This window comes from Lipotes vexillifer, unplaced genomic scaffold (assembly GCF_000442215.2).
Source record: "Lipotes vexillifer unplaced genomic scaffold, Lipotes_vexillifer_v1.1 scaffold1196, whole genome shotgun sequence".
NCBI lineage: Eukaryota > Metazoa > Chordata > Mammalia > Artiodactyla > Lipotidae > Lipotes > Lipotes vexillifer.
In genome coordinates this window covers 116,038-138,404 of record NW_006773416.1, presented here as the reverse complement: position 1 = coordinate 138,404, position 22,367 = coordinate 116,038, and the positions used below count along the sequence as shown (strand labels likewise).

At 45.8% G+C, this 22,367-nt stretch overlaps 1 protein-coding gene across 1 annotated transcript in view; it reads right to left on the bottom strand.

Annotated features, from left to right (window-relative positions):
- Positions 1-22,367, bottom strand: part of EXOC2 (exocyst complex component 2) — a 125,537-nt gene that overhangs the window by 7,269 nt on the left and 95,901 nt on the right. Inside the window, exons 23-24 of the mRNA XM_007448305.1 lie at positions 4,670-4,725; positions 2,584-2,706 (exon numbers count right to left, since the gene is read on the bottom strand). Of these exons, the coding sequence (XP_007448367.1) occupies positions 2,584-2,706; positions 4,670-4,725 (179 nt within the window). The remainder of the gene's footprint in view (positions 1-2,583; positions 2,707-4,669; positions 4,726-22,367) is intronic.

The window sequence follows — 22,367 nt, the reverse complement described above, 5'->3', positions numbered from 1 at the left end:
TCCTGCTGACCCTCCTGCGAGAGGAACTCAGTCATCAGCTAAATGGGCTGCAGAAAAAATCTGCAAGGAGGGGAGCTTTTTGTCGTAATTCCAGGACCGCCTAGGCCCAAAGCAGCTACTGCAACTTCCTTTCAATTCATCTTCACATACACAATTCCTGTTACTGATCTCCTCCGGCACGACTATTAGAACAGCCATGATCATGGACATATTATGAAGTTTCTGTGATGGATTTTCCCCTCACCAGCTTGCCAGGTCAATTCACATGCTCAATTCAATCCCTTTCACCCTGCATTTCTGTGTGAACTTTGTCAAGTGCAGAGACTCTGGGAGAACTTTACAGCGAGCACCTGTGCAGCACAGACTCCGCCGCCAATGTTCTCCACAGCACACGCCATCTGCCACAGGCGTCACTGCCTGGAGTAGGCTGTTGCAACTTTTTCGATTCTTTGAGTTAAAACTCACACACTGCACAATGGACAAATCTTCGAGTGCACATCTGGTGAGTTCGGGCTGCTGCACACGCTGTGTGCGGGAACCATCCCGAGGTGTAGGACCACCGCCTGCAGAGCCCCCTCAGCTCCCCGACTGGTGTCAACCACCCAGGGGACAGCGTCGTCCTGGGGTTTTCTCCACGAAAATGACATCCGTCCAGTACAAGGCCCCCTTCACGTGGCTTCCCTGACGCTGAACGGTAATTGTTTTATGGATCCACCATTTGTTTGTTTACCCTACTGATGGACACCTGGGCTGCTTCCAGTGTTTGGATGGGTAAGTGTACACTTAGTTTTGAAAGAAACTGCAAGAACTTTTCCCGAAGCAGCGGTACTATTTCACACTCCTGCCAACACGTGAGAACTCGCTTCTCTACAGTCTTGCCAAAACTGGGTGTTTTCAGTCTTTAATTTCCTTCTCCTTGCTGGATGGGAACTCACTGTTGTGTCAGTTTTCACGTCTCAAATAACTAATGATGTGGACCATCCTTCACCTGCTGACTGGACATGGAATCACATGTCCCAGGGTCCCTAGAGCTCTGTTCATTTTTTCTCAATTATTCTTCTCTTCTTCATATTGGATAACTGATGTTTGGTCTCTACACATTCACTGATTTTTTTTTTTTGTCCTCTCTATCCTGCTGTTATTACCAGCAAGTATATTTTAAAATATTAATGTATTATACTTTTCTACTCCAGAATTTCTACTTAGTTCCTATTTTAGGGCTCCTATTTTTCTTCTGAGATTCCCTGTCTGTTCATTCATTAGGAGCATAGTCTCCTTTACATCACTGAACACAGCTGCTTTAAAATCCTTGTCTGATTTCTAACAACTGGGTCATCTCAGGGCTGGTCTCAGTTGATTGTCTTTTCTATTGAGAATGGGTCATATTTTCCTGTTTTGTTTTGCTTGTGCATTTCAACTAAATTTGGATTGTATCCTGGACACTGTGAATGTTATCTTGAGAAGACTCTGGGTTCTATAATATGCTTCTGAAGAGCCGATTTTTGTTTATTTTAACAAGCAATAAATGTATCTGGACTCAAACTGAAAACTCTCGGCTCTGGGGCAGCTTTTCAGTTCTTACTTCGGTTCTTGCCTTATGTGGGCTGGAGTGGAGTTTGACCAGGCGTGTGGTTTAGGGGCCAACTAGAGACCCAGGCAGTGTATACACAGAACTTACGGCTCCTGCTTTCTGCTCCCTGGGATACCTCCCTTGCCTTCCTGTAGTTGTGGCTGCCCTGAAGCCTATTCTTCTAAACTGAAAAGACAACAGGTTTTATGTAATTTTAGTTTCCCCTGGGCCTGCATTCAGGCCAAAATCCATAAAAAGTGAGGAATTCACCCAAGTGCCATTTCTTCCAGAATCAGCCACTCATGTTCACTCTCTACAGTCTTCAGGTTTTTGTTTTTACATTTTTTATTTTTATATATTATTCAGGATTAGAGTTGTTATCTGTAGGGGGTTGGCCTGATAGGAGGTCCTCAGGCATTACTAGAAGCAAAACTTCTGGTACTTTAAGAAGGTAGCCTCACAATGCCCTTGGGCATGAGGGCCTACAGGGGGGCTCACACCCCCACAGGCCTGCACACCCTGGTTCCTACTGATCTGGCTACAGGCAAACCAAGGCTCATCTGACTTACAGAAGTTACCTTTGCTACTGTAATTACGTAGTTTAAGTAAATACAACATAAAGCAATGGGATATGAGTAGAAAAAACAGTTATTTGTTGTTTCTATGCAAACTGCATTTGAGTGCTTTGGAAAGACTATTTACAAGAAGTTTCTAAAGATTTCCTGTTAAATTGAACGTGGTGAAGACAACTGTAAAACAGACAAAATCACAGAACTTCAGAAGGAATCTGCATTCAGATAGCATCACAAGAGTCACTGCACTCTAAAGGGACAGGAACTCTGGAACTGTCGACGTCATGGATATGGCTCACACAGGAGACCGTGTAGCTCTCCAACCAGCAGATCCACAGAAAAACACAAAGCCTGTCTGGACCTCCTGAGAATGATGACTGAAAACACATCTCTGTGTTTTCAAACAACTAAGTTAAACACAGAACTGAGCAGCTGTGGTACCTGCAATGCTCCGTTTTTGCTGAAGGATGAGACGCACTGCATCAGCCTACACAGCTCTTCAGAAACTGCCTCCACCACCCTGGACAGCACCCGAGGCACCAGGTCTTTGGAAATAGTGAACACCTGATAGAAGGTTGAAAATAAAAAGAAATGATGCATTATGAGGACTTTACTTGACCAGAACTTGTTAAAAACAAAGGGATGCACATAGCAAAACAACCCCCAGGTCTCCTAAGCTGTATTTCTGCAGGATCAGAATTAACGAAGGAAAGGCAGACACGGGCTTGCACACAAGCTGTATTCACGGACTCCTGACAAAAAACATTCCTCTTAAAAACTATTGGCAACTGTAGTTTTGAAAGCTATTGTTGATGGGGACAAACTGAAATAGTTTTAAAGATTTCTTCCTCCTCTACCCTTTTCACAAGAAGAAATACGATTTCTAAAGAGGAAATTATAGAAATAAAAACATACTGGGTCAGACTCTCCTTGGGTCAAAACAAATGCTCCTTCATGCTGGATACATTATTCTGTTCTGGCCACAACAGACTTCCCGAGTTTACTCTTTGCTGAATTAAATATATATTTCCTTTCATTTGCCAAAAACATTGTTTTCAAGCTTTGAATTTTGATACTTGCAAATTAACAGTTTGGACATTTGGTGAAACATATTACGATCCTGATTTCTAAGTTAGACTAAATCGTATTTTCTTTTTAGCTTTTCCTTTTGTTCAGATTCAATCACTAGTATTAAACCTTTGGGTCAACCCAAACATAACCTGACTACTGAAGAAAATTTGGGGCAAGTTAAGATCACGTGGGAATAGTAAATAGTAAATGTTAAGTACAAAATTCTGTTTTCAGCCACTGGGATATATTAAAAAGGGCCTTAAAAAGCCTAATACAAACAACTTCATGGTTATCGACTGACAGTGGACGTTAATCAAAGCTGCCTCAGTGGGAATCACCATCATCACTAAAATGCTCACATATTCTGCAGCTCCTCTGATTACCACCTGCCCACCTACGACAGAAATGTCTACACTGCCTGATGATTTAATGTTACACTCTAACTTTATCGGAAGCTAACCTAACAAAAAAGCGCTTTTATATGTCTTTGATAAAACCAGGGTTGAAAGTATATCACTCATCATAAAAAGATGTACATGGTAAATTCCTGCCTGAGTCAGATCACATAAAAACTTTACTTTATGGAGAAACATGTATGCTCTGCCTCACTAGGAAATGAAAATTACAAGACACCCCACTCTGCTTTCTGCTCTGGCTGCTTCAGACTCAGAGCCAGGTGGAGGCTGCAATCTGTGTCCTTTGCTCGCTCTTCTGTTTCAGCCTTAATGATCCACGTTTCTCCAGTTCACCTTGGTAACCCAGGCAGCACGTGTGCATGTGGAGGGTGACGTAAACCTGACACCCCCGATGCACCTGCACCAGACGCAGACACTCAGAAGGTTCTCGAGCAGCGGTCAACTGTGCCTGAAATCTTCTACTGAGAACTTCTTTGCTGGGCCCATTTCATCTGGTGGACAACAGTTCACTGGCCGCAGCCAACCTGGAAGTCCAGGACTGCGGAATTACGAAGGCAGTCACAGCAGGGACAACGGTGGGACACTAAGCAGAAAGTGCCGTGGGAGGGCAGGCTGGGTGTGACCAGCAGCACCAACATCCAGGGGCACCTCTGTGAGACGCTGAGGGGAGGCCACCACCTAACTTCTTTCCAACACGCCCTACAGCTGCGAGAGTAAGATGTCAGCGCTTATTTGTACACTGGTTAAAAACAGGGCAAGGAATTTTCCAAGTTAGGGAAAGACATCCTTTCAATCTCTCTTCTCTTTACCTTTCAAATATTCATGAGTTTAGTTTTAATTATTAGAAAAAAACATACCAAATTTCAGAAAAAGACTCTCACGGTTAAAACACACACGTGCGAGCGCTGAAACCAGAGTTGTATTTTATTTACACCAAAAATACATTCTGAAGGGGAAAAGACCGCCATAAAACCCATCGAACTGGCCTCTTCTTTTCTCCAGTTGCCCACGTCCCTCAGGAATAGCTAAGGACGGCTTACCTCTGCATGCACAGCAATTATATTCACCAATGCTTCTTTTAAGTAGTTTCTGACACCTGAAATCAGATGCGGGAGGGAAAGGCATTTAGTGGAGACACGAGTGTGGGCGCTGCTGTGGCTGCCCTTGCCCCGCACCTTCCAGGAGGGACAGAGGGGCAGCACTGGCCCAGGGCGCCTGAGAGCCAAATGGCCCGAGGGCTACGTTTGGTCAAGTTATTTTAAAAAAAGGTTAAATTAATTAGGAGTTTTCTTTCATTGTTTTTCCATTTCTGTCATTGTTCTGTTCTCTGTAATTGCTGATCAGTCTGTCAAAAGTGAAATGTAAAATTGCCCTTCAGTTTCTTCATACACATATTCTTCATATGTACACACACACACACACACACACACACACACCCAGACAAAACCCAGAGGACAGAAGGAGAATATTTACCAAAGCTTATGAAACATATGCTAAACATCTACTATAGCATCTTACTTCCAAATAAAAGTCAAATTATTATGCAGAAATGACTATTTTGATCTTAAAAAAATTAGTTCTGGGTGAAACTTCTGAAAAAGACACACTCCAACCTGATTCTGTAAAGCAAGGTAGAGACTGGACAAACCCACGACTTCAGGATGGCACGGCTGCCCTCCAGGGTGGGCACACACGAGAGGGCAGAGCGCAGTCTGCAGGCAGCGGGCATGGGTCCAGTCCAGCCTCCTCTCTACAAGCAGTGACCTGCGGCAGGAAGACAGGGACCCAGCTTCGCCTTCTATCGACAAGAGTGTGAGAACGCACCCGTGTGGGGCTACAGTGAGGGGGTCCTGGCTTTCACAGGGCTCCTTAAGAGCTTCTTTGCTGTTTTGCAAGAAAAAAAAAAAAAAAAAAAAAAGACTATCAGGTCCTTTCTATGAGGCTTTAAGAACACTCACAACTGGAGTGACAACACACATATTTTACCTGGACAAAAAAAAAAAAAAAAAAAAAAAAAATGCTGCTTTATTTTAACTCCAAAACAATGGCTTTCACTTGGAGTGGAATATCTCAGGATTCCTTCTAGAATTAATTGCACAAACTGACAATTCCTTCTCTACAAAACAGAAAATTCTACTGTATTGCAAAATCATGATGATGTTGAGGAGGATCTTTTCCCATAATGTCGTTCAAGCTACTGATTATTCAGGGAAGTTGAACTGCAATCACCTTGTTGACCTGGCATTTGCAGATTCTCAATACACAGCCAGCTTCTGGTTCTGCCATGTACCCTGGTGTGTAAGGAGGCACACGGCTTTTCTTCTGAGGAGCCAACCTCATAAATATTTCTTGGGGATATGGAGGTGCAGGTGTTTTTAATTCTATTTTGCTGACGGAGTAACTGAGAAAACTGGTTGAAGAGTAATTAAATACAATCCAGAAATAGGTCGATTCTTCCTGAGAGAAAGGACAGCTGCAGAGTAACAAGTCTTCATATCAGCGAAGGCGGAACACGTGACTTGTGCTGACGACCAGGAAAGCTTTCTGCCCGCAAGAGGAGGGCTGTCCCCCAGGGCCCCAGGCTGGGCGTGAGGCAGGCCACGAGCACGGGGCCCATAGGCCTCAGCCGCTGTGCTCGGGTCAACTCTGTGACCACTGGACTCTGGTCTCGAGTCTTTAAACTGCAACCGTGTGGAGGGCTGGCTCACGCACATACAGAGAGAAAACGCAGTTACTAGAAGTTCGGCCCGACACCGGGCCAGTGAGGGTCTAAACCAGAGAAGGGGCTCCCACGGCCTCTGTCTCCATGAAACCGGGGTCCTGTCAGTGCTGCTGGGACCAGCACCAGGAGTTGGGCCCAGCCACGTGCCTGGAACATGAGGGCAGCTGTGAGCTCCTCAGGTTCTTCAAGGGAACAGAGACGAGTGGGGCCGGAGAGCTGCCTGAGAAGCAGAAAATCGGACTTAGGACGAAGCAAGCTGAGGTCACGTGTGGGCGACCGCTCGCCCTGGGCCCGATGCCCGCGCTGCCCCAGAGAAGGCGGCTCCTGGCAAGAGCACGGGTCTAGGCGCAGCCATTAAGCACCCCCCAGGAAGAGGTAAATCTAACTCACTAATCCAACTCCAAACACAGAGCCGCGGAGGTAAGAATAAGAGTGCAGGTGCTTCTAAGCGTCAGGACCATGTTTGCGTTGATAGAAAATCTGAAAAAGCAATCGAGCTTCCCGTTTTATGTGGCTACAGGGTAACACGCTGGGAGGAGCATAGCGCCTCAGCCTTGCACAAGTAAGAACACTTTATCTTTCCTGGAGACTTTCCTTTGACGAATAGAAAGAATGAAATAGTTACCCTCCTCCCAAACAACTGTTTCAAGGGGTAACACTGGAAGGACTTCCCTGGTGGTGCAGTGGTTAAGGCTCTGTGCTCCCGATGCAGGGGTCCTGCGTTCGATCCCTGGTCAGGGAATTAGCTCCCACATGCATGCCACAACTAAGGAACCTGCAAGCCACAACTAAGGAGCCTGCCTGCCACAACTAAGACCCGGTGCAACTAAATAAATATTAGAGAAAAAAAAAGGGGGTAACGTTGGAAACAGAGAAGGGAAAAGCTGTGGTCCTAGGATGAGAGGACACACAGCTGCTCCTGGACCATCACATGTCACATCAGGAGTGGGGGCAGGGGGCCCACAGTCCCATGAGGAGGGGGCAGGGGGCAGCGGCAGGTCTGAAAGAGCAGGCGGCCCCAGGGAGCTCGCGAGACATGGACACAAACTCCGGAGCAACACACGTGCTGGTGCAGTAACAATAAAAACTTAAAAATACAAAAATCAATCATTGACAGCCTCCCTCCAAACAGCTAATCGTTGTGCTGAAACTGGTTAGCGCTAAGGGAATGGATTCATTCACCCAGCGTGAATCTGCTGGTTCGACTACATGCTGGGCACACGTCGGAGGTGCTTGGGCACTGGGTCCTCCAGGCAGAATGTGCGTAAATCCCCAAAGTGCTAGTTCCCGAGTTTCACCCCAAGGTGCTAGGTGCTCATATCTGTGTCCAAGGGGCAGGGAGAAGTAAGGCCAGGTGCCCACGTGGAAGGGCTGTGTGTTGTAGAAACGATCGCTGTTCTCCAATGGACACTAACCTGTGAACCATTTCCTTGCTGTCCCTGTTCTGTGACGTTCCTGAAAGGTGAGGGGTGGTGTGCGGGGGTGGGGAGGTGGAGGCCATCAGGGGCACTGGGCTGGGGCCTAGATGCCTCGTGTCCAGGGACTGAGGTCTGAAGGCCACAAGCGTGCAACAGATGAGGCCACTGAGGTCTTCTGAGGTTGGAATCTCAATTCCTCCCTCTAAGGAGAGACACAAGGCCAGGTCACCCTACTCGTGGCCCTGCTCCCCGGCCCCTGCTCTGAACCTCGCATGGGCCACACTGACACTTTTGGGTGTGTTTCTAAAGCCTGAATGCAGATTTGCTCCTTGGGTTTAACTGCCTGTTGAGTCTCCTGCTTTGAAATGGTGCTCCAAATCCAACTGTAGGAGGATGTAGGCTCTTTCAAACCTGCAGCACAAGAGGCCTGGCACAGTGGAGGCACCAGAGGGCACCCCCGGCCTGGGGGAAGCGCCGAGAAGAGCTACAGGCACGTTTTGTCATCCGCGTGGCTGAGGCCTCAGGGGGCAGCCGGGGAAGCTGGGGATGCGTCCGCAGGGACTGTGGTCAGATGCCCGGAGTGGGATCAGGAGAGGATTTTGGTTACAGTTTTCAGAGGCTTCACGACATTGACGAAGGGACCATCGCATCCTTAGTGAACTTCAGTGATACATGCTCTCTCTCTACTGCATTTATCTGTATGCTTTTACTATTATGAACATTAATGGTTAATGACGACTTTCAAGTTCATCAAAGTGACAGAAGGGACACTCAGTGTAAAGTCAGAAGACTCGGGGTCTAAGTTCTGGCTCACCTACATACAAATGATGCGGCCGTAAGATAAAAATCAGTTCACCCTCTAGACAACTGCCTACTTTGCACAAGGTAGAGATGACAACATCTGCTTTGCTAACAAAGCTGTGATGAAAATGTGATGTGTGTTCATTCCCTTATCCCTCAAACATCTGCTGGGCACGGCCAGTGGGGTACACCCCCGTGAGCCAAACAGGCGAGACCCTCCCTCCCCACCAAAGAGCACGCACGCACGCACCCTGGGGTCAGGACTCCAGAGAAGCCCATTTCAGGTGCCATTTCTTAAGACATAAACAGAAAGTCAGCTAGAAGCCATGACCACTAGAAAATATACACTGATTTCTCTTTCTGAAACACACGGTGCAGAATCTGGACAATGCATCTGGTCTCGCCTTGAAGAAAACAAAGACAGTCTTTCTGAAACAATTTTTCAGGATCCATTTGAAAAATACAACTTGAATAAAGAAGGTATAGCAGGACAGAATACTGCTGAGGCTAAATACATTTGTTTTTAAAATACGATTTTTCTAGCTGCATCCTAAAGCAAAAAGCTTGCTCCAAATAATGCAACACTCAACACTTACTAAACGCTCACTGTGCCAGATACCTAGGAAGACGCTCGGCTTATTAGACCGTATGAACACTCGGCAAATGTGCTGGCTTCAGCTTCGGCTTCAACAGCAGCGGGTCATAAATGCTGACTTGACGGGACTAGCTGGCAACGTGAGCATGTGCACAGGAAGAATAAAGCAAACGGACAAGAGCTACTTTACTGTGATGCAGTAGTTAAGTGTTTGTAGAAAGGTTCCTCCCCCACAGCTTCCCATGTTATTTAGACACAGAATGACAGCAGCTTCTAAGTATTTACAATGTTATCTCCTCGATGCTCTGAACGTGAAATTAGAATGTGTCATGATATTTGACCCAAAAGTGCCCCTAACCACGCAGCATCAGTCCAGGCCGTCACTGAGCAGTTCACCCAGTGGCCCAGGTGGGAATTCTCCACGGAGATGGCAGAGCCCAGCCCTTCTGGGTAAGAGCCTCTGGGCCCCTCGCAGGGTGGGCTTCTCGTAAGGGCGCCTGGACCTCAGAACATCTTTGCCAACAATGGTCTTGTTTTTCATAAAACTAAATGAAAAAGAAGTCTCTTTTCTTGCTCTATTTGTCAGGTACTTGTTTTAATCAAATAGGGAGGACACTTAATTTTGGAATAACTAGTAAAATTTTTATTGAGTGCCTATTAATATTGCATGCCAGATTCTACTCCATGTGCTGGGGACACGGAGTGACCTCAAGAACAAACCCACCAAACACAAAGGCCCCCTCCTCACAGGGCTTACACACCACTGGGGACACACCCAGATTGGAAAACATGGTCACCTTCCACAGGAGAGAGCCTCACTTCATCTCTGAAATAGCCCCCAAGAAAGCAAGTGCCTGAAACAACACTGTTTGGCAGCAATAAAACAGAGGGCTTCTGTCTGAGGAGAACCCTCAGCACTGTTTGTGGAGAAATGCTCCCCGACAGGTGGAAAGGAAGCTGCACTCCTATGTGCCAGTCCCAGCTACAGCCTGTAACAGGTGATGCACACGGGGGCACGGGATGACGTGGATTTAGACCCCGGCTGGAAAACCAGTTAATTCACTGAAACTTCAGGTTTTCCTTGAAGTATGGGAAAATGCTCATTCAATTAACAAGTGTTACACAGGCAGATTTGAGTCTTCTTATAAGTTTGGCAAACCGCTAGGCAGACCTCTAGAGAATGTCCACATTAAAGAACAGAACAGTGAACAATTTTGAACTGATCAAGCCTACATTCTTAATTTAATTTGAAAAAATTAATTGCTCATTGTAAGGAATGAAGATACAGGAGTGTAAGTTTCCTAATAACAAACACAAGAGTCCAGAAAGCTTTCCCTCTATCCTTCCCCCTAGCTTGGTGTGTATTCTTCCAGATGTTTTCCAACACTGGAATATAAATTTTTTCCCTAAAAAATGAGATTACAGTACACATTCTTTTCCTGAAACTTGCTTGCTTCCTTCCATGATGTACCACACACACTCTTCCATGCCAGTGTGCACACACTGACCTTACGGTTTTCAATGGCTACCTGGTATTCTACAGCACAGATCTGCCATAAGGTATTTATCTTCTTATCTATCTGATTTATTTGTTTTATTTTTCACTTTATTTACTCATAACTTACTCTCCTACTACTCGACAGTCCTGTTGCCTTTCAGTATTGACTGTCATAAAAAATGACACAACTATACCAGACCTTGTATTCTTGTAGAATAACTGACTTAAGACACCTTGTAGAAGTGGAACTGCTGAGTCAAAGGTTTTGGGTTTTGACTGGTTCTGCCAACCTGTCATTGAAAAGGCTATTCAAGATTAAACTCCTGCTTCTTCATGCCTTTTTACTTTCTTAACTTGGATTCTCTAATTACTATAATTAATAATAACCATAATACATGCTCCTCAACTATGATGATGACACAGCTTTCCATTAAAACACTAGAAGAAAAATTCAAGCAAAATGCAAAGGTCAAAGGAAATTTACTGTGTTGCACAAGACTTATAATCAATCTGACTGTATAAAGAGTATCTGAGAAAGAGCTGGACAGAAAGACAGTGCATGTACAGAAAACACCGGTACCCCCCTGACCTGTACCAGGAACACAAGCTTTCCTCTGAAGCACTTCCTGTCACATCCTCCAAACACAGACTGGTCTCTAGGTGCCCTGCCTCATATTGTTTTGAAATACGATAGTCAGTAATAAAAGCAATCTAACTCTGGAAACTCTGGAGATACTACCTACTTTATAAACCACATTTCCTGTTTTTAACCCTTATGCCCTAAATCAGTTACCACTCCTAGTCTTCAGATAAAAATAGACTGAAAAATACTATAAATATCCCACAGTGTACTTTTTTTTTGGTCAAACTGAAACACTACATGAAAAAACTTTGGGGTATTTTTTTTTTTCAAGTAAATTATCTATTCAATTACAGTGTGAAGATACATTATTGAAATTACTGCCTATTAAAAAAAAAGGCAACCAGAACAGTATCAATACTGTTGGACAGATTAAAAAGGCCTGAACATTCTGCAACAAAATCAGCTTTTGTTGGAACAGAGAACGGGCTTTTAGGTCCAAGTCTTTATGTTTTAGTTCGCGCTTTCTTAAATTAATGACCTTTTCTAAATTGATAAATGTCTTCTGAAATGTAGAGAATTTTTAAGTGAATACCTGGGGTGGAAAGGACACCCTTCACGTGTAGTATATGAACGAATGACATGGCCTGTACAGTTTTGTTTTTCTTTCTCAGAATCCTTTTTTTTTTTTGCTTTAATTAATATATCTCCTAGCTTTTAAATATGAATAAGAAAACTTTTCCCTATGAAGACAAAATAAAATATCACCAGCAGTGAAAATAACAGTAAAATTATTTCATGGCTTATTTTTTCCATTTGTAAGAAAGGATTTATAGTCGTAAGAGTTTAGCCTTCATAAATTTCAGAGACAAGGAGCTTTGAAGAGTCCAATATGGGTAAGAGAATCACAACCTCTCCCACTTCAAAGTTAAGGTCTGGTGTGTATGTGTAAAACTACATGAATTACGTAGTCTATGAATTATACTGACCTAAAATATTACAGAACACTTTATACATTTAGCATGAAATATCAGTTTCAACACTGATACACTGAATTTTAGACTTAAAGGTACAAGAATTTAACATAAATCAAACCCTTTGTTTCAATCTCCTCTTCTAGCAGAGAAGAGCTGTTCTCATCAGCAGAGGCAACTTCAGTTAAAAAGTGAAAGTGACAAGAAAGCAGCGCTCCTTCTACGTATGCAAATGAGTCTCACACTGTGAGCTGTTACAGTTGGATATAATACTTCATAAAGGTCTGCAGTACTGATAGCTTCAAATTTCAAAATCTCTAGGAGTATTTTTTTTCCCCCAAGAATGACTTCAATGGAATCAAACTTAATAAATGCTTATGAGAGAAGCCAGGCCCAAGAACGTGGCTCTGGAGCCCGACAGCTTGGTTCAGGACTGCGGCCCCACTACTTAGCCAGTGGCTGTGGATGGACACGCGCGTGGCCACTGCAGGTGGATAGGCCAGAGCGGCCCCGCCTCTGACGCTGGAGCCATCAAGGTGGAGCAGAGCACGTGTCCCGGTCTCAGTACAGGGCTCCACCCACAGTGTGAGAAGTGAAATCCAATTAGGGTTAAGTTTCTGCCATTGAACCAAAGAAAAGACCTTGGAGTCAAAAACAGTGGAGTTGGAACAAAGTGGAAGGCAGAAAAAACGTGAAAGCCAAGAGTTAACTTGGATTTTAGTCTTCATTTACACAATAATGGGTCTTTTAAGTCAGCATTTGGAGAAGCCTAATTGTGAGGGAGGGACCCACAGGCCTGGCCCGCACCTGCGGGAGGCCGGAGACGTCAGGAGACATCAGCTTGCACCCCTGGGCGAGCCGGCTCCCAGACTCCCGCAGGGATGCCTGCAGAGCCACAGGGGGCTCCCTTCATTGACAGGATGTTGCCTCTCTGACTCCAGAGCAAAATCTTCACTCCAACATCTCAGATCCACATCATTTTTTCTCTTGAAAATTTTACTGACAATTACTCAGCTGCTCTTCCATCTTCACTGCCAAAGCTGCTGTTACCACTCTACTGAATTCGTTGCTTAGGGCCCGGTAACAGGTTTGTGCAGATTCCTTATCCCAAAATGAATGCAACCCTTTATTCTTCCCAGTATCTTTAGCATCCATGACTATAAATCTCACAAGTCTGCCATGCTTTGAGATGATCCCGAATCAGCCACTGCTGGTCCAGGGAAAGGCAGGCCAGACATGCCCCGGCCTCCTGCCAGCCTCTGCCGGTCTCTGCAGCCGGGGAGCCCGGGAGGCTGGGGTGGGTGGGCCGTGCTCGGGAGAGAGGAAGATGCACCTCAGACACACGAAGGCGGAAAGCGCTTTCTAATCCAACTATTTACAAACGTAGGACATACAAAGTTACACGGTACTGTCGCCCCTCTGGTCTGACCCATTTCCTCACCCCCCCGCACCTCTCCAGTCAGAAGACAAAGTTAGACTCTGGAGACAGAACTGGGCTGAAGACACAGCTGTACTGCTCTGAACAAGCCACAGACTTTTCTTACTCTCCAAGTTTAAAAAATCTGCCCAATAGGGAAAATACTGTCTTAGGCCAATGGGGTTGTGGGGAGGGGGGTCACTCAGGCGTCTCAGCTCTCGGAGGCCCCCCTCAGCACAGGGCAGGGAGAGCAGAAACCACGCGGCTCTCGGGCCCCGGCCTCCACGGGGCACGCCTGTCCTCCGCGGGCAGTGCAGGACCACCCCTCCTGGTGAGGAAAAGGGGACTCTGATAAACAGTGCATCACAGTAAATTTTTTTAAGCTTTACATTTAACCACATAAAAAGCATTTCTGAATTGAAATCAGCGAGTTAAAGGTCTGAGTCTGAGCTGGCTTTCAGAGCTCAGAAAGTACAAAGCGCCGCACAAAGATGTGAGTTTGGAAGAGGCGTCAAGTAGCCATACTTGCTAATCATGACGTTCTGCTGTCGAGGTTTTTAAGTCTGCTAACAGGAGTTTTCTCCTCTTTTCAAAGTAAGTAGAACTCACACGTAGGGAAGCATGTAACTCCTGTGTACGACGTGATGCTGCGCGTGCCCCGCACACACAGGTAACCAGCATCCCGAAGGAGATGCAGCAGGCCCTCCTGCGCCCCGCCCCTGTCGCGCCCATACCCGGCAGCTCGCCACTACCTGACCTCCACCTCCCCTGGGCAAGGTGCTGGCTTTCACACAGGCAGAGGGATGAACTTCCACAGGAGAAGCACAGTTTGCAGCTCCCCTCAATGTTACGGCCTGGTTTCGTGTGGGAGGGTCTCCCTGCCACACAGACCTTGACTGGACGAGCACATCACGCTCACGCACCCACCCCACTGGCTGGTGGGCGGGCGGGCTCTGGAGCCCCTTCCAGTCTTCGGCTACCTCAGGCAGAGCTGCAGTGGAGGCTGCTGTCTGTAGAAACACCCACCCCGGCGCCCTGGGGTGGGGCTGGGTCCCTACCAAGGTGCTTGGTTGCCCCCGCGGCTCTGCCAGTCTTCCCGCCAGTCTTCTCGCGCGGAGAGGAGACCAGGGCCCTGAGCGCCACCACACCCGCCGCCGTCCACAGCAGTTTACGTGCCATCTTGCTGGACGGTGGCCCACGTATCCCAAAGTAGCACGTGCTCATGCTCTAGTTTAAAGAAAGGGTTTCCACACCTATTTTCCTTAGCATAAGATGAAAAAGCCACAGCACAAAGGAAAAAAAGAGATAAAAGTCCAAGAATATACACCAATTTTTCCTTTCATTAATACAACCCGACTGTGCAGCGCAGGCGTCTTCATTCCTTTGACTTCCATCACATCTAAAGTCTCTGAAGGTGTCTTTGTGATTTCATAAGGCCTATCATCACACTCCTTCAGTACACAAACCTGCTCAGACTGACACGCATTCCACGTGTAATCCTGAAGTCCTTATTACCCTAATCAGAGGCTGTCACACCATTTGCAATCAGAAATGACAGCAACTGCAAAAATGAAAAACGCGTTTTCAAATACATCATGTTCACGAATCTACCTTGGTTGTCACTCAAACAGTTCGATTATGAGTATGAGATATTAACAGAAAATTGAAGTAAACTGATCCAAAAGAAAACTCACATCCCACGTAAACTTCCTGCACAACGTGAAGATTTTATTCGCATCACCTTTCACTTGCTCCTAGGGACAGGAACTGCTTTGCTGATGTCTTCCTCCCGTCACCTAACACCTAGCCTTAAACCGTCCCACCGTTGGCCTGTTTACACGGTGGAGAGATGGGGGGTTTGCCCGATTAATCCCCTCACTGATAAACGAGACAGAGAGACAAGTCCCAGTTTTGCCAACCAAGCGTCCTCGGCTTTAGGGGAGGGAAGCAGGTCTCTGAGCCCCTCCAGGCCTGTAGGTCTCCTTTCTACTGTGGGCTCCCAGGAAACATTTGAGACATTATTGTTTTAAAAACACACACTCAGGGCTTCCCTGGTGGCAACAGAGAGACAAGTCCCAGTTTTGCCAACCAAGCGTCCTCGGCTTTAGGGGAGGGAAGCAGGTCTCTGAGCCCCTCCAGGCCTGTAGGTCTCCTTTCTACTGTGGGCTCCCAGGAAACATTTGAGACATTATTGTTTTAAAAACACACACTCACAAGTTGCCCGCCGGAATGTGCAGAATAAACAGCCATCCAAGTGGCCGATTGTTAAGCTGCACTCCAAGTGGTTAGAGGTGGTTGGCCTTTGCTGCTTGTTATTAAGGGAAGATGGTTACGGACGTTTTTGCCTGGTGTTGGGAGAGACACAGACAGAGACGGCATTTCTAGCCCCGGCTGGACAGGCTAGAGGAAGTGAAGCGTCCCGAGGCTGCTCTATGGTTTAGTTTTCTCACGGAGCCCAAAAGGTGTGCATCCTCCTCTCTTGGACGAGAGCAAGCCTGGCAGCTTCTGGGTGTGAGGTACGGTCAGGCCATGACGCTCCCCGGCGCACAGGACCTGGGCCAGGCCGTGAGGGTCAGTCTGGCAGAGGAATCCCTTAGATTCTGTTAACCACTGACTAATATATCAAAGCACTTTTTTGTTAAGAAGTCGAAATACAACATTTGGAATCATATGAACCTCAGCTTTCTATTGTGATTAAATAATGTTTTAAGTAACTGGGAAAGTGAACACTTGCCACCATTTTCAGGTTAAAGCAACAATTTGGAGTTGTCTGCTCACTATGCTACAAATGCACCCCATCCATCCAAACACTGAGACTACTACAGCACGCCACTAAAACCCGCAGCTAATGCCGAGAGCAGAGGCATTCAAGTTTATCAGTGTTCTGCAGCCATCTTCTTTACTAGAACTAGGGGAATATGAGCCATGGCTTTGGTTCTGAGGAGGAATCAGGGTGGAGACTAACGTAGCTACAACATCTAGGCTAAACTCACGAAAATGACGGCCCAATGCCCTGTCGGTCGAACTGTCAGTGTCCCCAGCGTGGTGCCGGTGTGCTTGCTGGCTGGGCTGTGGCCAAACGGAGGGGCCGGCATAGCTGTCAGCTCACCGTGCCAGTGCACCGGGCCTCCACTGGCCCTCAGGTCGTGCCCCGAGTCGGAGAACAGAACAAAGGCAGACCCTCCAGCGCCCTTTAAAACTCCTCACATAGAACTGTCTGAAGACAAATACTTGTAGGTTCAGAGTGAGCATTAACCTCAAAGGTAGCCAAGGTCACAGGGGATAAAATAGCTGGGATGAAGAAAGCAACGTCAAAATGGTAGGATACATATGAGTATCCATTACTTTGCTGTTTCCCACAGCACACACAGTTGTGAAGTGTGTAAACGAGTTTTAGAAGAAGACTCTTAGGTCATAATTAGACAAAATCAGGTGAAGTGAGGAAAAAAACTCCCTAACACTGCCCATAGGACATATACTCGTAATTACAGAACATCCACGCAGACTTCCTAAGGCCTCACTAGCCAGAGGGGACACAGCCCGCCACGAGCCGATGGGCAGGAATGTGATGTTAAGCAACAGGCCAGCTGGTGCGACCTGAAGGGAAGCGGCGGCACCACTGGGACACAGGACCACCAGGTAATGTGGTGCTTGTCTAATCATGGACAAGCAAAGGGCTTTTGGGTGCAACTTAATGAGAGTGAGAGGGATGACAAAAAAGCCAGGGGCCCCTAGGAAGGACAGAGACATAGTGTGGAAAGAGCAGAAGCAAGTTAAGAGAGAGGAAGTTTTTCCATATTTCGTATCATTTCATTCCCATCCAACGGCTGGTTCCACGTCTGGGAGGAGAAGGCACACACTGGGTGGGACAACTGGACCACAGAAAGCAGGGCAGACCCAGGGCCCATGGTGAGGGGCATTCCCAGCCAGAGAGGGAACAGCTTGATTATTAAAAAACAGTGACTATGACAATGAATTGAAACTCATGAAATATGCTCAAGGTATGAATTAATGAAAATAATTTAAAAAACACCTTGTTCATCACCTTTAATTAAAAAAAAAAAACACACACACAAGGGAACCAACTTACTCTGAAAACTCTAAATAAAGAGAAAAATCAAGCATTTATCCTGCCTTTCCTACGTGAACGGTACTTCAGAGTAACTAAATAGTTGATGAAATCTTTTATTTTTTAATTTCGTGCTCCAGCTACCAATCATTAGTTTGCAATCTCTAAGGAAACAACAGATCATGGCAACAATTACTCATGGTGCTAAAACCATTAGATGACAAGTTTATGACAAAATTTTAAAGGGTGGAGCAAGCTGATTACACTTGAATCCAGTTTTCAATCTTAATATCACAAACATGGAGACAATCAAATGTGATGGACCTGCTGGTGGCAGAAAACAAACTAAAACAAAATTGAACCTGAAACTGATAAAGCTTCTTTATTAACCACAAGTTCATAGGAAACACAAGGGACAGAGGAACATGTGAAATGACACCATGAGGAAACAATAAGAAAAATCCAGAAAGTGAGAATATCTATAAGAACCACCTGATTTAGTCAACAAATAAGCTGAACAGGGGGCCCTAGAGAAAGGAGAAAGAAAAAAAGAGACACAGCAAGTAAAAGCAACACATAGACCTTGACAGAATCCTGATCTGCGCAAACTACCTAAAATAAAGCTCTTATGAGAATTCTGGACACTGACTGGATATTTGCTACAATTAATGAATTATTTTTTTTTTCCACATCTGATAATGGTACTGAGGTTATGTTTTTAAAGAAGTCAGTCCTTATCTGATCTGTGTGTAGGAAATGATCCTTCATCTGGAGGAGGGGGCAGAAGACTGGCCCTGCTAAAGCTGCCACGAGGTCAGGAGCTGCGCTTCCCTGCTCTATTGTGATAAATGTCTAGGAATGTCCAAAATAAGTTTAAACAATGGCCTTTGCAAAACAGCACGTTAGTTTACCCTGGTGCCAAACAGCTATCAGTTTAAGACACAATAAAATAAATACTTCAACAGATAAAACATGCAATGAAGAAAGTATGTAGGGCCACAGGTCCGCTCAAGGTTAATACATTTCACACTGAATACCATCAGAGCCAACATTTAGCTTTACCGAAAAATGCTTGGCAGACAAACTGTAACCAAATGTCTGCAGCATTGTATAAATGGTTTCACAGCACTGACGATGATGCATGAAACTGCTTATAAAAAAGGAGAAAATGGCTGGGAGAAAAGTGAATTTAAATGATGAAAGTGTGATTTAAAACAAGATGACTGACTAGGACCATCCTCCTTTGAAAAATGTAAAATTGCTTTTCTCTCATAAATAGATGAAATACAAGTTTATTAATATCTACCTGACAGTATGTTTTAAATGAAATTAAGAAAAACAGTCCAAGGAATTGATAAAACTACTCCTTCTGAGAAGTTCAGTACCGGGAAAGACTACTGACTTGGATCTCTCTCTTCAAAGGTGGAGTTCACGCGACTGGCATCTGTTTCGATCAGAAGCAGATGCGATAGTGTGCCAAAGTACCCCATGACCAGGGCGCAGGAAACCTGTGGAAGACAGGCACGAGAGGACAGCTGTGTCACTGGGTGTTACCACCTGTGTTCCACATTCGAGAAGAGAAGAGATTTCTAGAGTGTCCAACAAACGGCACCAAGAATGTGATGCTCGTAAAGGCGCCCTCAGAATTCTGCAAGCCTCAGTCTTCAGAATAATTCTGGAAAGGTGAAATGACATTCAGAGACCTTGGGTGTTAGGATTTTCTCACTTTATACACAGATATAAAATTTTATAATATTCTAATTATTTCTGAATGGGTAGTCCACATGTTATTTTTGGTAACTGTTTTCTTATGTAATCAACCAAAGTTCTCTTCTTTAACATTAGCTGAATTAAAAGACAATTCAATCCGACATTCTGTTGAAAATACCTACCAGGGTAAAAACTAAACTGTAAATTAGTATTTTACTTGCTTGAGTAATTTCCGCCAAGGTGTTTCTCATTCACCAACCAACTGATGGACCAAGTCTGCCAGGGAAGGATCTCCCTGTGCTGGGTACCACCGAGGGCTGCAGGCAGGGAGGGGGGGTGGCCTGGGGGCCTGGAGACAGTGGGGTGGGGCTGAAGGGGAGCGTGGGAGGGGGCGAGGGACTGAGGGCTGGCCCCCTCCACCCCGAAACCAGAGGCAGGCTGTGGGGCTGTGGAGGGAAAGACGTCTTTGAGTCCCCTCCTTTTCTATAGACCGTCTCTGTAACTGACCCTTGAACTGCTGGCCGCGGTATTTTATTTGCAATAGGAATTAATATTTAGATGCTGAAGTAATTCCGCTTCCTTGTTTATTAATGGGACAAAACAAGTTTTTTGTTTGCTGAAATCAGCTCCTATCTCTTGTCCACACACCCAGAGCCAGCCACCTCTTGCTGGAAGTTCACGTCTGGTGCTTTAAAGGAGAACGGCGTCTCCCCGCCCTTCTGGTTTGAGTGGGGCTTCCCAGAGGGAGGGACAGCCTTCGTCCACCTTTGGCGGGGTCAGCAGCGCATGGGGGTTTGTCCCCTGCTTCTTCGCTACCCCTGCCTGTGGGAGGTGGCGAGCAGGCAGAGGGGCTGCTTCTCGGAGGGGCTGGGCGAGGGGTCTGGGCTCTCACTCTGACCCTCCGGCACCGGCCTTCTCACCTACTGACTCTTGCGTCTTATTCTTCAGTCGGTTCGAAATTTGGACAGAGAAGAAGACCGTTATTCATCGGGATTCCCCAGGCCCCAAGATTCAGACGGTGTTTTTCTTTCTTTCCCTCTGTGCAGGAGGAGGTAGTGATGGGGCCAGAGTCCCTTCTTTCCCCTCCTCCCTGATACTGGACACGACGACTCATCTATCAGGATCCAGAAAGCAGGATCGCAACAGCCCTGTTCCAGCATTTAGTAAACTCCCCGAGAACTTTCAGAGAAAGATTTTCCCTACGCGTGGTTACAGTTTAACAACTATTGAGATGAATGTTTAAATGGACGTGCTGATCTGATGAGATAAACGGCAGGCAGCCTGGCCACTACCTCAGAGTTCTTCATGCTAAGTGCGATTAGTTAGAGGTAAGTGCAATTAGCTCGCTGAAATACAAGGATCCAATTAAAATCACAAGAGTATTAGGAGAAAAGTGTTGGGGGAAGAAAACATACAATAACCAATCAAGATACTCTTTGCATGGCAGTGGAAATATATTTTCTTTAGGTAACTGCAAAGAGACGATGATAACTTAAAAAAAAAGAGATGATTAGACGGTCAATGAACAGCACAGAAGCTATTTTTCACGTTCCCTCCTCCCCCAATAACGCACTGGATTTTAACTTTAAAGGATAAAAAAATACCTCAAGGGCTCCAAGATGATATAATTTAAAAAAATAAATGGATATAAAAATCACAAGAGAACGACGGATCTATTTTAGTTTTTCTGCCACCTCATGCTGTGTGATCTTTTTCACCAAAACACCTGCCCTCACACATACCGCCAACCACCCCATAACAAACACAGAAGCACGCACGACAGGTACAGACGCCAAGGTTACAACGTCGTCTCGGGAGCTTCCCTGGGGGTGCTGGTGCCAGGGCTCCCCCACAGGGCGGGGAGCAGCGCTGGTCCCTCCTGAGTCCCGCCCTGCTCTCCTTGGTGTCACTGGGAGCAGGCCACATGACTTGAGGGGGGACACGGGTGCATCCCAACTCCCCCGGGTCAGAGCCACCATCTCACCTCACACGCAACACCACCCTCAGCTTCTCTACCACATTTTAACCTTGGAAGCAGGAACAACTCGGGAAATGTGTAGAGTGCCTCGGATGTAACAGACTTGATAATACTGGCTGAATTTGTGAATGAAAAGCAAATTCTCTATCTGTCCACGAGAGGAATATTTTCTTACAGACTTTGAGTAGTCTTAGTATTCCAAATACTGGATCTGACATACGACTGATGTGGAAATCGTTCTGCTCCGGGTTCCATGCATCCCACACAAGCAGTCGGCTGACCACGCTAACACCCGGCACTCCACTCACTCACATCACCGATGACATAAATGTCTTCCCTCCCCCTGATAACATCAATGACTACAATTAATAAAAAGGCCTTTTGAGTTAAAAATCAGTTAAGTACTTTACCTTTATAAAAATGGTTAGTTTTAAATTCATTTATTAAGTATCTTTGGGAATATATGTTAACTTGAATGCCTTTCAGACAGAACACCAATATTTAAGAGAAAATTTTAAGAAAGATTATTTTTCTTATTCAATATGTTTTAAAGATATGAACTTCCATGTGTATTCGTAAATGAAGACTAAGACCATTCTCAATTTAGCTAAAACCTATCAAATGCAAATACTCAGAGCTCTTAATAACTGCAGATAAGAATAACGACACAGTCAGTTAAGTGACTCAGAACTAACCAGAATAATCTTTCCTGACATATATACAAATAAAGAAGTGATAATTTAAATATCCAACTGTCAGGTTAAAAAAGCATAGCTATGGGGCTACCCTGGTGGTGCAGTGGTTGGGAGTCTGCCTGCCGATGCAGGGGACACGGGTTCGTGCCCCGGTCCGGGAAGATCCCACATGCCGCGGAGCGGCTGGGTCCGTGAGCCATGGCCGCTGAGCCTGCGCGTCTGGAGCCTGTGCTCCGCAACGGGAGAGGCCACAACAGTGAGAGGCCCGCGTACCGCAAAAA